Source organism: Typopeltis vanoorti, chromosome 14 (assembly GCF_054136105.1).
Source record: "Typopeltis vanoorti isolate ZY-2024b chromosome 14, IOZ_Tvanoo_1.0, whole genome shotgun sequence".
In the NCBI taxonomy this organism is placed as follows: Eukaryota; Metazoa; Arthropoda; class Arachnida; order Uropygi; family Thelyphonidae; genus Typopeltis; species Typopeltis vanoorti.
This window is the reverse complement of record NC_143562.1, coordinates 19,172,325-19,184,608: the sequence shown is the minus strand read 5'-3', so window position 1 is coordinate 19,184,608 and position 12,284 is coordinate 19,172,325. Positions and strand designations below refer to the sequence as shown.

General features: G+C 37.5%; 1 protein-coding gene across 5 annotated transcripts in view; it reads right to left on the bottom strand.

Annotated features, from left to right (window-relative positions):
- Nucleotides 1-12,284, bottom strand: part of slo (calcium-activated potassium channel slo) — an 880,402-nt gene that overhangs the window by 138,360 nt on the left and 729,758 nt on the right. For all 5 annotated transcript variants that reach the window (XM_090404400.1, XM_090404403.1, XM_090404399.1 and 2 more), the window contains one exon: nucleotides 2,086-2,310. In XM_090404400.1, coding sequence (XP_090260526.1) covers nucleotides 2,086-2,310 — 225 coding nt within the window. The remainder of the gene's footprint in view (nucleotides 1-2,085; nucleotides 2,311-12,284) is intronic.

Genomic DNA, 12,284 nt, shown 5'->3' with positions numbered 1-12,284 from the left:
AAACTGAATGTGAGAATTACAGAGGTATTTCCTGACTGAGTGTTCCTGGCAAGATCTATGCAAGTATACTTGAGAAACGGTTGAGAAGAATTGTGGAAGAAAAGCTTGGTGAAGAACAAGCTGGCTTCAGGCCAAATAGAGGCTGTCAGGATCAGATCTTCACTTTACGACAGATAGTCGAGAAAGCATGGGAATATAACAAAGATCTGTATTTAAGTTTTGTCAATTTGGAAAAGGCATATGACAAGGTGCCAAGAGAGAAGCTATTCAATACGCTACAGCTATATGGTGTCAATGGGGCATTATATCAAGCAATACTTAGTCTTTATTTGAGTTGTAAGTCAGCACTTAGAAATGAAGGAAGTACAGGAAGATGGTTCAATGTTAAATCTGGTGTGAGACATTATCCCCTCTGTTATTCATTATCTATATGGATCACATTATGAAGGAAAGTGGTATTAAACCTGATATCAAAATTGGAGATGTTAATGTCAGCTCTTTGCTTTATGCGGATGATGTTATACTTCTAAATAAATCCGCTACAAGTCTGCAAGATTCTCAGACTAAATTGAATAGCTGTTGTAATAGATATGGTATGAAGGTCAGCAATAAAAAGACAAAGACAATGAAAATAGGCAGAATCATTGAAAATGTCAACTGTGTTGTGAACGGAGAACCTGTGGAACAAGTAAAACATTTCAGCTACTTAGGCACGATTTTTACTGAAGATGGTAAATTAAATATAGAAATAGACAACAGAATCAGCAAAGCTGGTATGGTGGGAAGTCAATTGAATAAATTCATATGGAATAAGAGAGAAATTAGTCAGAACACTAAATTAGCTGTATACAAGACAGTGTTCAAACCAGTTTTAACTTATGGATCTGAGAGCTGGGTCAGAAGTAAAACACTTGACCAAACACTAGAGACCGCAGATATGAGAGTCGTGAGAAAGATTAGAGGCGTGAACAGATGGCATCAATGGCAATATCATATTAAAAATGAGGATATTAGGAAAGAACTTGACATTGTCAGCATCCAGGAATACGTTAGCAGAGCTAATCTCAGGTGGTATGGTCACTTAAATAGAATGGGAGAGGAAAGATTAGCAAAACAAGTGTTCTCTGCCAGGTTGGCAGGAAAACGACCCAGAGGAAGACCAAGATATAGGTGGATTGATACGGTACAAAGTGCCTTAGAGGATAGAAATATAAGATATGATAATGTTGGAGTCTTGACAAGTAACAGACTGATTTGGAGGAAAATTGTAGATAGGAAGTTAGTAATGATGTAATTTTTTCATGTAGTACTGTCATATCCTGTACACCCCTTGAGGGTACATGGCAGGAATTTGATGATGATGATGATGATATTATTATGTTACACCTCCAGGGGGTCCAAAGACTCATCGAGAAAGTGTGTGCTAACAGCATTGAACGATTGATCACCTTCCAACTACTAACCACGCTCAAACTTGCTTAACTTTTTTTGCATGAGTCATTAATAGCAGAGGCTCTACCAATCGACCAACCTTTGCTTTAGTAGTAATATTTTATTAATAAAAGAAACTGAACCTTAAAGTCTTAAAATGAAGATTTTCCAAACTTTTAACAAAGAATTAAATTGAAACTGGAGAAATCTTTTTTCATATAAAGAGTCAGATTATCCAATTATCTGCTGTAAGAATGACAAACCTTCATAAAAATATTTTTATTAATAATTGTGGTCTGATAATAATAATAATAATAATAATTAATGCTAAATTGAGTAGGAGGACTGAGTGGATTCTTATTGTAGTATTTATTGTATATCCAATGATTTAAATATGTATGCACATGCAAACAGACAGACACATACACATATAAAATGAACTATTACTAACTTATCTGACATGCACTAACTATATATTCTTAATGAGATTTTTCACAGATCATATAGCAATCTTTTCTAGGTTAATGCAAATTTAAAATGTGAAGAATTAATAAACATTTAGCTCTTCACATTTTAGACAAATTCACTTTTATTTATTTTTGCAATTCTATTAGTTCATTACTGATAACTAATAAAGATGAAAAACATACTTACATTAAGTACGGATATTTTTGGCAAATTCTGCAGCATTTTCCATTCCCGGCGGAGATAGTCAACATTACCCACAATTACAACATGCTTCAATTCATGATAATGGAAATTACTTGCTCTAAGTGGCATAACCAAGTTGCGAAGTCCAATAAGAGGAGAATCTGGATCAGCAAACAAACACACGACAACATGACCATTTAAAACAGTCATTGCTGCTTGGTTTCTGTCCTATAAACAAAGATGAAACATTATACAAAATTCTCCTTGGAGGACAGTTTATTTTTGTGAGGTTGTATTGAACAATGAGGATGAAGACATGAGGAGAGAAGGGCATAATCATTTTACAAGAGACTGAAATGGAAATGTTTTAATAATTTTCTAATTTTCTGAGATACATTTTTTATTTGTTATCTAAAATCATATTTTGATACAATGCATTTTCTACTAATTAGAATGCAAATATGAGGAAACTGTTACACCATGATACTACTATTACATTTCCTGTGTGTCTGTGTGTGTGTGTGTGTGTGTGTGTGAGAGAGAGAGAGAAGAGAAGAGAAGAGAGAGAAAATTTGTATTTTTAAATTTCATTATAAAGATGTACTTCCTCTGGAGAGTCCTTGAGACGAAAGCAAACATGTTGAATTTAACAACTACTGCATATGTTTAAAAAATGGGAATATAAATATCTGGTTGATTGCTGAGAAAGCAAACTTGATGTCATGTCTTTCAGTAAAATAGACTATTATTCACAATAACAGTCTATTTGTTGGAAACATGAGGATGGATCCATGCAAATTCAATGTTGACAAGTAATAAAACATCGGATTGAAGTGTAAGACCTCATGCTCTATTAAAAATTGTCTGTTAGGCCACTCCGAATATTATAACTGCACAACAATATTTGGACAAAAGCGAGAACTGTACAGAGTTAATACTTGCTCAGAAGTTAAATAAGACTTTGAGCAAAAAAAAAAAAAAAATGAAAGAAAGCTTAATTTCTTGGATGATCAGGTACAATACTTGTAACATGTTTATGTTAAAAAAAACTGGAGGTTAACAGTTAGCCTGCCTGGGAAGAGAAATCTAGTTTTGTTTAGAGATATTTTGTGTTGTCAAAAATATGACTGGAAGAAAGGGATTGCTTTATGAGAGAAAGAAGACAGGTTTATTGGTATGAATGAAAATTGAAAAAGAAAAAAGAAAGCTACAATTCGGTAAAGAACATTTTTTTTCACAAAAGCATTCAATTACAGACCACAACATAAACATACCTGAAATTCCCTAATATTTATAGTAAGAACTGCATAGACTATATGTTAATAGGTAATCTAATAGCTGATTATTAAATAACTTAAGAAATTCACAATGTATACTGGAATATAATCCAGCACATGGATCTGGATGTCAAATTGGTCAACTGGATTGGATTCAGGATTGGCTGTCTGATAAGTATCAGAGAGTTGAGTATGGTGGGGCAGTTTCGAGGAGGAAGAGGGTTACAAGTTGTGTCCCACAGGACTCAGTACTGGGACCTATATTGTTTAACCTTTATATCAGTGACATCGTCAGTGGATTGCAAGGGGATATTCATTGTTTGCAGATGATGCAAAGCTGGGAAGGATTATTAGTAATAGTACAGATGTGGTAGCCCTGCAAGAGGAGTTGAATAAGCTAGATAGATAGGCAAATGAATGGTGGTGTCGATTTAATGCAGCAAAATGTAAGGTCTTCAGGTTTGGGAAACATCGATGGGACGCTGCATACTCTATCTAGGGTTGATGATTGATAGAAACCTGAAATTTAGGGGACATATTGCAAAGGTGGTGAAGGTAACACAGAGGATTGCTGCAATAATGAGAAGGACACTGACCTGCAGAGATAAAAGGGTTATCATTCTGTTGTATAAGACTCTGATCAGACCACACTTAGAGTATTGTTCTCAGATTTGGTCCCCAGGATTTGAAAGGGATAAATTAACTGTGGAAAGGGTACAAAGGCGGATAACAAAGATGGTTTCAGGACTGTACAATGTTAGTTATGAGGATCGGCTGAAGGAATGTGGACTGCAGAGTTTGGTGGATAGAAGAAGGAGAGGTGATATGATTGAGACTTTTAAACTGTTGAGAGGTGGTTACAAAGTTGACACTGGGGAGCTCTTTTGCTTGGTTGAACAGTGGGAAGGAGTGATGACAAGAGGCTATCCCTGGAAGTTACGAAAGGAAACCATGAGCGAGAGGGTGAGGAGTGGTTTCTTTTCATGGAGGATTGTTGAACCATGGAATGCATTGCCTGATGGAGTGTGAGAGTGAGAACGGTCAATGAGTTTAAGGAGTGGTATGATAGACTTTGTGTTTCTTAGGGGAGACCTCCCATAGATGAGTCTTGATAGATTTTGTTGCTTAGGAAAGACCTCCCACGAAGAGTCTTTTGACTCCACAGAGGCCTGGATAATTATAATAATAAATTAAAATAAACTTTAATATACTTCTTATCATATGGCATATTCCGGTAATTGGACCACATTTTTTTTATTAAGCTAAAAGCACAATAAAAAATAAAACCCTTTTAGCTTAATAAAAAAAATGTGGTCCAATTACCGGAATATGCCTTATGAACAGCTAAACCACAGAAACCTCCACTTACAAATATACTTCCTATATTTCGGCAATGTCACGTTGTCATCTTCATGGGAACATAAGACTAAGACATGTGCATGCAGAAACTAAAACAGCAATTGAGGTCGAAGAGAGAAAACTACTGTTTTTACTAAAGTCCTGATGGTACCCCCCCCCCCCCTCCCCAGTAGTCTATATTAGGTATTCTTGGTTGTTGGGCTGAAGTTCTTATGATGTACATCTCCCAAATGTGGGGCAACCTCATGCATCCAAATTTATTTGTTGAGGTTTGGCATGTTTTTTAAGGCTGAGACTGATTCTAAGAATAGTCTTTCAAATTTAAACTTGCTGCGGTGTATTACTGTGACTTTCTTCTAACGTATTCTGTGGCATGTATCCAGAGCATGGTCTGCAAGCCCCGTGTGGCTGTACTGGTGAAACCGGACGTAGTCTTTGTGTTCCAAAATTCTGATATTCGCTGTCCTGCCTGTTTGGCCAAAGTAGGACAGCTTACAGCTGCAAGGCACCTGGTATACACCAGGTAGGTCTAGGGGAAGTGGTTGGTCTTTTGTGTAGCGGATAAGGGATGCCAATTTTCTATATGTCTGTAACATGAGGTCAGGTCATATTTTTTTAGGATTTTGGTTCTTTTTTCAGAGGTGCCCGGGATGTAGGGAATTGTAATGAATTTAGAGTAATCTTTATTGTGAAGGAGGGGGGGTTGTGGTTTACTGGTTTTAGTATTTCTTGGATTTTTTTGGGGTTATAGCCATTGGCTGAGAAAGTGTTAAGGGTGTGATTTAGTCCAGTGGTTAGGGCATTGTCATTTGAACAGATTAGTTTAGCCCTGTTATATAGTGTCTTAATGACTCAATATTGTTGTGAGAGGAGGGGGATTGTTGGTGAATGTACCTGCCTGTATGGGTGGGGTTTTCTATAAACTGAGAAAACCAAGGTTCCATCATGCAGGCAGGTGATTAGTTTGTCTAGGAAAGGGAGGCTGTTATTTTCCTCTTTTTCCAGGGTGAACTTGATTCTGGGGTGTTGGTTGTTTAAGTTGTTAAGAAGGAGAGGAGTGTATCAGAGCCATGTGGCCAAATAGCGAACACATCATCAACGTAGCAAAGCCATATGGTAGGTTTTTGTAGGGCAGAGTTTAAGGCTTTCTCTTCAAAAGTCTCCATAAAGAAGTTGGCCAAGGGTGGGGAGAGTGGTGAACCCATGGCTGTCGCCTCTATCTGTTTGTAGAATTTTCCCTGCCAAATGAAATAGCCTGAGTTCATTGTGAACTGAAATAGGGCTGAGATATCGGGAGGAAATTTGGCTTGGACGAGCTCTAAGGTTTCCTTGAGTGGGACATTTGTGAATAGGGAGGAGACATCAAAACTGACCATTATGTCAGCATGTTGGAGTGTAAGGTTTTCTACACTGGCTTTGAAGTGGGCTGAGTTTTTTATGCGTGATAGTGCGTTGCCAGTATAGTGTGTGTGTGAGCGCTTTGGCTAAATGTTTGGCTAATTTGTACGTGGGGGAATCAATGCCATCCACTATGGGACGTAATGCCACATTTTGTTTATGTATTTTTGGAAGCTCATATATGGGGGGGGTGTCTAGAGTTAAAAGGTTTCCCCCACATACAAATTAGCCAAACATTTTCCGAGTTGTATTTACAATCTTTGCCATATGGCTCCTGAACTTCAACTTCCTATCTACTAACACTCCAAGATCCCTAGCCCCATCAGTTTTTTCAAGCACAATCCCACCAGTATAATACAACATTGGATATCTAATCACACCAAGGCGAGTGACTTTACATTTACTGACACTGAACTGACATCCATTTTCCAATAACCACAATTCCAGCCTATTCAAATCATTTTGCAAGTACTGCATATCAGCAGCATTCCTGGTTACCTTATCTATCTTTGTATCATCAGCAAATAGCTGTATGTCGCTTGTCAAATCCTTCCCAATATCATTAATGTACAGATTGAATAACAGTGGACCAATCACCAATCCTTGTGGTACACCACATGTTACCTTAAATCTTGCAGACCCACATCCCACTTTTTGATATGTCAGTCAGCCATCCTCTTATCCATGCTAATATTCTATAATCCAAACCCATATTCTACAATTTATGCAACAGTCTACATGCTGTATTCTGTCAAAAGCCTTAGAAAAATCCAACAGTATCATGGTGTATCCATTCCCCTTGTCTAGTTCAATGGTAACATTATTATAGAATGTGAGCAAGTTGCTAAAACATGACTTTCCCTTAGTAAACCCACGTTGCTCATTGCAAAGTAGAGATTCACTGTCAACCCATTTCTGAATGTGAGCTCTAACCATTTTTTCCAAAACTTTCACCACCACTTCTGAGATACTAATTGGTTGATAGTTGGATACATCGGTCTTTGCACCACCCTGGTGGAATGAAATTGGTCAAAGGAATAGCCAGTTCAGCTGAACACTCTTTTAGCACATGTGCTGATATCCCATCAGTCCCTATTGCTGAATTCTTATTCAGTTTTTGCAACAGCTCTAATACCTCATCCCCATACACCTGAGTTTCTTCATCCAGTGAAGAAGTAGCAGTGAGCTCACTGAGTGTATTAGATGAGAGGCATCACTGAGAAACTACAGAAAAGATATTAATCAACTGCCTTGATTAATAAGTGGGGGGAGGGTATTGTTCACAATAAGGATGAATTTTGTTTCTCACGATGGTTTGGACTAGTTGTTCAGTGTTGGAATGAGTTTTGTGAATATTTGTCAAGTTTTCTAGGTTCATGATTTTTGTTCTGATTGTAGAAAAGATGATAAGCACAAAGTCACTGAATCAGGGAGCTCATAAGTCAAATACAGGGTGTTCGGGATAAATTTGACAGTTTCGTAAGGAAAAAGAAAATCTTCTTTGTATCTATTAAATTTAATGAATTGACAAAAAAACATTACAGGCAGAGTTAATTACAATACTATCAACAAGATTTACTCAAAATAACCACCATTAGCATCGATCACAGCTTCAATTCTGCTTCGGAACCTCGAACAAGCTGATGCTACAGTCTCCCTGGGAAGGGCCGCAAAAAACTGTTTTAATTTTATCCATTAACTGGGCTTTTGTATTACTGGAAGTGCGATTGGTGTCTTTTTCAACTGCGCCCCATACAAAATAATCCATGGGGTTAAGGTCTGGGGAGTTTGGAGGCCAAACATTTGGACTGGTGAAGTCGTAGAAATTTTCAGACAACCATTTTTGACTTTTCCCAGAGGTGTGGCAAGGGGCCGAATCTTGCTGCCATACATACGGCCTACCATTGGCTACCCTTGTTATCCAGGGCTTGACTACAGTTAGCAACTCCACGAACAAAGCCCGAATTCCAATGCCAGGGTTCTTCAACACCTGTTCCTGCAGATTTGCGAGGAATTCTGCTGTACGAACGCAATCAGATCGTCTGCTAGGGATCTTTCTTCTTGCTACATCCTCGTAGTCACCATTGCGAGTCTCTAGTTCATGCCTGATTGTTTTTACTGTATTCAGGGAGCATTGGGCAGCAGTCGTAATATCCTTATTTTGATGGCGGGCACGAATCATCATGATACAAGTTATTCTCTTCCATGATTCAGGTGGGTTCCAGCTATCCATCCTTTCTGACATTTTGTATATGAATGAAGAAGGGTCCAAACTTTTAAATGAAGAGAAGTGTGTGTTAATACATGTAACTTACGGAAAAATATAATTAATTATAAATATGTCAAATTTATCCCGAACACCCTGTATATATTAACTATGGATTTCTTTTACGATGGTTCATTTTTGGGGGTATGCCATGGTTGATACCATATTAAAGGCACGTGTATGGAAAGCATGTATAAGACAAAGAGTGTGGGTTTGCAGGAGTGTGATATTTTGATGAAATGTGATGTTTCACTAAATGAGAGTAGGGATTAGGGAGTAAATGAAGTCAGACAAAGGATGAAAGGCAGTAAAGAGTTTTTAGATTTTGAATGACAGCCCAGAGAAGGGTGAGTGAGAGAATATGTATGCTGATATGCAATAATTCATGAATGCTGATGAGCAAGAGGGAATGGCTGTGGTATGCAAGAGGATATGGATGCAGGCAAGCATGGAAGTGCATGTGAGGAGAATGCAATTAAAAAAAGATGCAAGGAGTGTTTGTAAAGATGGGAAATAAGCATATGCAGCATGAAATAATTCAAAGTAGTCTAAGAAAAAAATTCAAAAAGACCACTGACAATTCCAAATCAGACTTTGAATGGGTCAAGTGCAGAAAACTTTCCTCTTGTTCAAATGGCAACTGAGCATTCTGGCCATGAGTTTTCCACTTTTCTCACATCCAGATATTCTCAGAGCAGAGTCTTGTCTTTTCAAAAATCCTCACATCAGAAAGATATCAGAAGAATCCTGAATAGTTGATACCTACAGATTGGGAAATACAATCAGGACAGAAAACTTATGGATACTCACAAATGTTCTGGTCCTGATTGTATCACCACTCCCACCATTGTACTTAAAACTTTAGAATTAACAACATTCTATACTCTTGGCCATAGCCAAGTTAGCCGGTCTTGGGCGTGGACAGCAGGGTTTTTCCCACCAGTTTATCTGGGGTTTTTCATCCCGCAAGCAGGAAATCAGCCCTGTGAATACACAGGCTACAGTCATAGGATATAGTATGACAAGGAAGGCAATGGGAAACCACCTTGCTCATAATCATTTCCCTATGGTAGCATATAGCTACCCCTACTAGCCATATGGCTGAGGGAATAGAATAGTATGAAAACAAGAGTATATTCAATTCATTCCAAAGAAGGAAGATAAAAGACAGCAATCAACTTATCTTCTTGTTCTCACTTCAGTTCTATTAAAAATAATGAATAGATTTATCAACAATCAACTTCATCCTGGGCATCCATCTTTTAATCAATGGCTAACATTATGGATTATATTACTATTGATCCACAACAGACCTCCTCATCAAGATCATACATCTATGGACAAACAATGGAAAGGTTTGGTGAAACTTAGATAATTGCTCTAAACATTTATAAGGCATTTTGATCTTATCTGGCACAAAGGCCAAATAAGATGAAATACTAATCATATTAGCATCTTACAATCTACTGTTCCATCCCTTTGCAAATGGATTGCTAATTTCTTCTCTGGATGACTTCCTTTCTTCAGATTTCCATGCCAATGCTGGAGTATTCCAGGGCTCCATACTAATGCTGTTTCTCCTATTCATAAATGGCCACCTCTTTTACTAATCTGAAATCATATCCATAACTCTGTTGATGTTAGTAGATTCCATTCCTCTTTTCCATTTGATGACCTTGTTGCACCCAAATCCAGGAAATAATGAATATGGAAGCAATATGATCTTCCATAATCAATGCCTTAAATTAATATTCTTGCAATATTTGGAAGAAGAAGAGATACAATTTGGGAATAAGGAAAATGAATTTCTTGAGTTCTTCAGAGACAGCTTGGAGCTATAGCATGGAATGAGATGTTAAGCAGGCAGAAGATAAATGCTGACTAAAATATATTTAACAACATCAATGTGTCAATGTATTCCAAAGGTCAAAAGACTGAATAAATGATGTGTCAAATGGATGAATGAAAGGATTAAGCATGAAATTTGGAAGAAGAGGATGCTATGAATAATGGTAGCATTCATTTGCATGAGGAGTATAAAAAGCAGACCAGGAAAGTGACTCAGTTGGTAAGAACAACAAAACTACAGTATGAATAGAAATTCACATATCATGCCAATAGAACCCTAGGAAGTTTTTCAGATATGTGGCAAGCAGAAGAAAAAATTATTATAGTCAGATGATGTTAATGGATGAAAATGGTAGAATAGCAACTGCTGCAGAAGACATTGTTGAGGTATTCAGTGAACAATTTATAAGGGTGTTTCATCCTCTTCAGGATGAAATCATGAAAAACTCAAATGTAGTGAACATAGTAGAGGATGGCATAATTGTGAGTGATTAGAAGGTATATGAGGAAATATATAAGTTTGATGTCAATAAGGCAACAGAATTTGATGACATATCATCACTTGTCATGTTCCAAGGAATTGGCATGCCCGTTTAATAAGAGTCTTTTCCAAGAAAGCAGAGAGAAGGAAAAGCTGTTCCACTGCATAAAGGTGATGATAAGGTCAAAAGTGTTTCACTTTTGCATTTAAGTCCCCTAAGATGTAAAGCATGTCTCTCCTTGGTAGGCAGTCCAAAACAATCTGCAAGTTTTCATAAAATTCCGCACTCTCTTCATTAGGCCTATCCATGTGAGGGGTGCATAAACTACTTGGGGTGCAATTGATACATTGGTAGGTTGAGCCTTAAGTCTAATAGAAAGCATCCTATCATTAATGGGGTTATAACCAAGAAACTATGTTTCAACACAGCAAATACAAACTTGAAAGACTTGTATTAGATACGAGTAGAAGACTGTATAAGAAATTATGACTTCGGCATTACTTCAACCTTAGTATCACCCCTGGGTCTGGCTCCCGATGAGACCTCAGTAAAGGTTGAAACCGGTCAGGGTAGTGACCCTTCCCATAATGCATAGCATTATACATACCCATAAGGATATGTGCTTTGCATTTTGGAATACTAAGGCAAGTATGAATGAAGTATGATATGAAGTTATCAGCTTCTATATATGAGTTGCCCCAGTCCTGAAAATACTTCAGGTGCAAACTTTGTTTGCTTACACTTGGATAAAGGATTAAACCAAGTATATAATTTCCTGGTATCTTTAATTTATAGTATAACCAAGTGGAAAAACTTACAACAAGCACTTTGTAAAGTCATCCTTCCACAGCCATTCTTCCTTTTACTTGCCATATAGTATTATTATTATTATTATTATTACGGGTATCTCCATGGAGTCAGTAGACTCATCGCGGGAGACCCAAACTAGCAAAACAATATCTGTCATATCTCTTCATGAATTCATTTACAGACGAAGAGCTCACAACTAAGTCAGGCAATGAATTCCACTCAATCACTCCAGGCAAAAAACCTTGTTCTGACACCTTTGTTAACCACACTTCTTTAATTTCCAGGGATGACCTCTTGTTCTTCCATCACTATCACACAGCTGAAACATTTCCCCTGCATCAATCCTATAAAAACCTTTCAGTAATTTAAATGTTTCTATCATATCCCCTCTTCTTCACCTATCAACCAATCTCTGCAATCCACAAGCTCTCAATCTATCAATGTAGGGAGCATTTTTTACATCACTCACCAACTTGGTCACTCTACAACCAAATAATCCTATGCGCAATCTTGGACACCTTAGCAATGTGTCCTCTGAACTTCATCTCCCTATCTACCAACACCCCTAAGTCCCTAGCCTCATCAATCTCTTGGAGTACCTTTCCATCAATGTAGTACACAGCTGGTAATCTTTTAATCCCAAAATGCATGACTTAACACTTTTCCACATTGAACTGACATCCATTATCTTTTGCCCATTTTACCAGCTTATTTAAATCATCCTGCAAACTTTCAACATCAGCTTGATTTTTTATTGCGCTA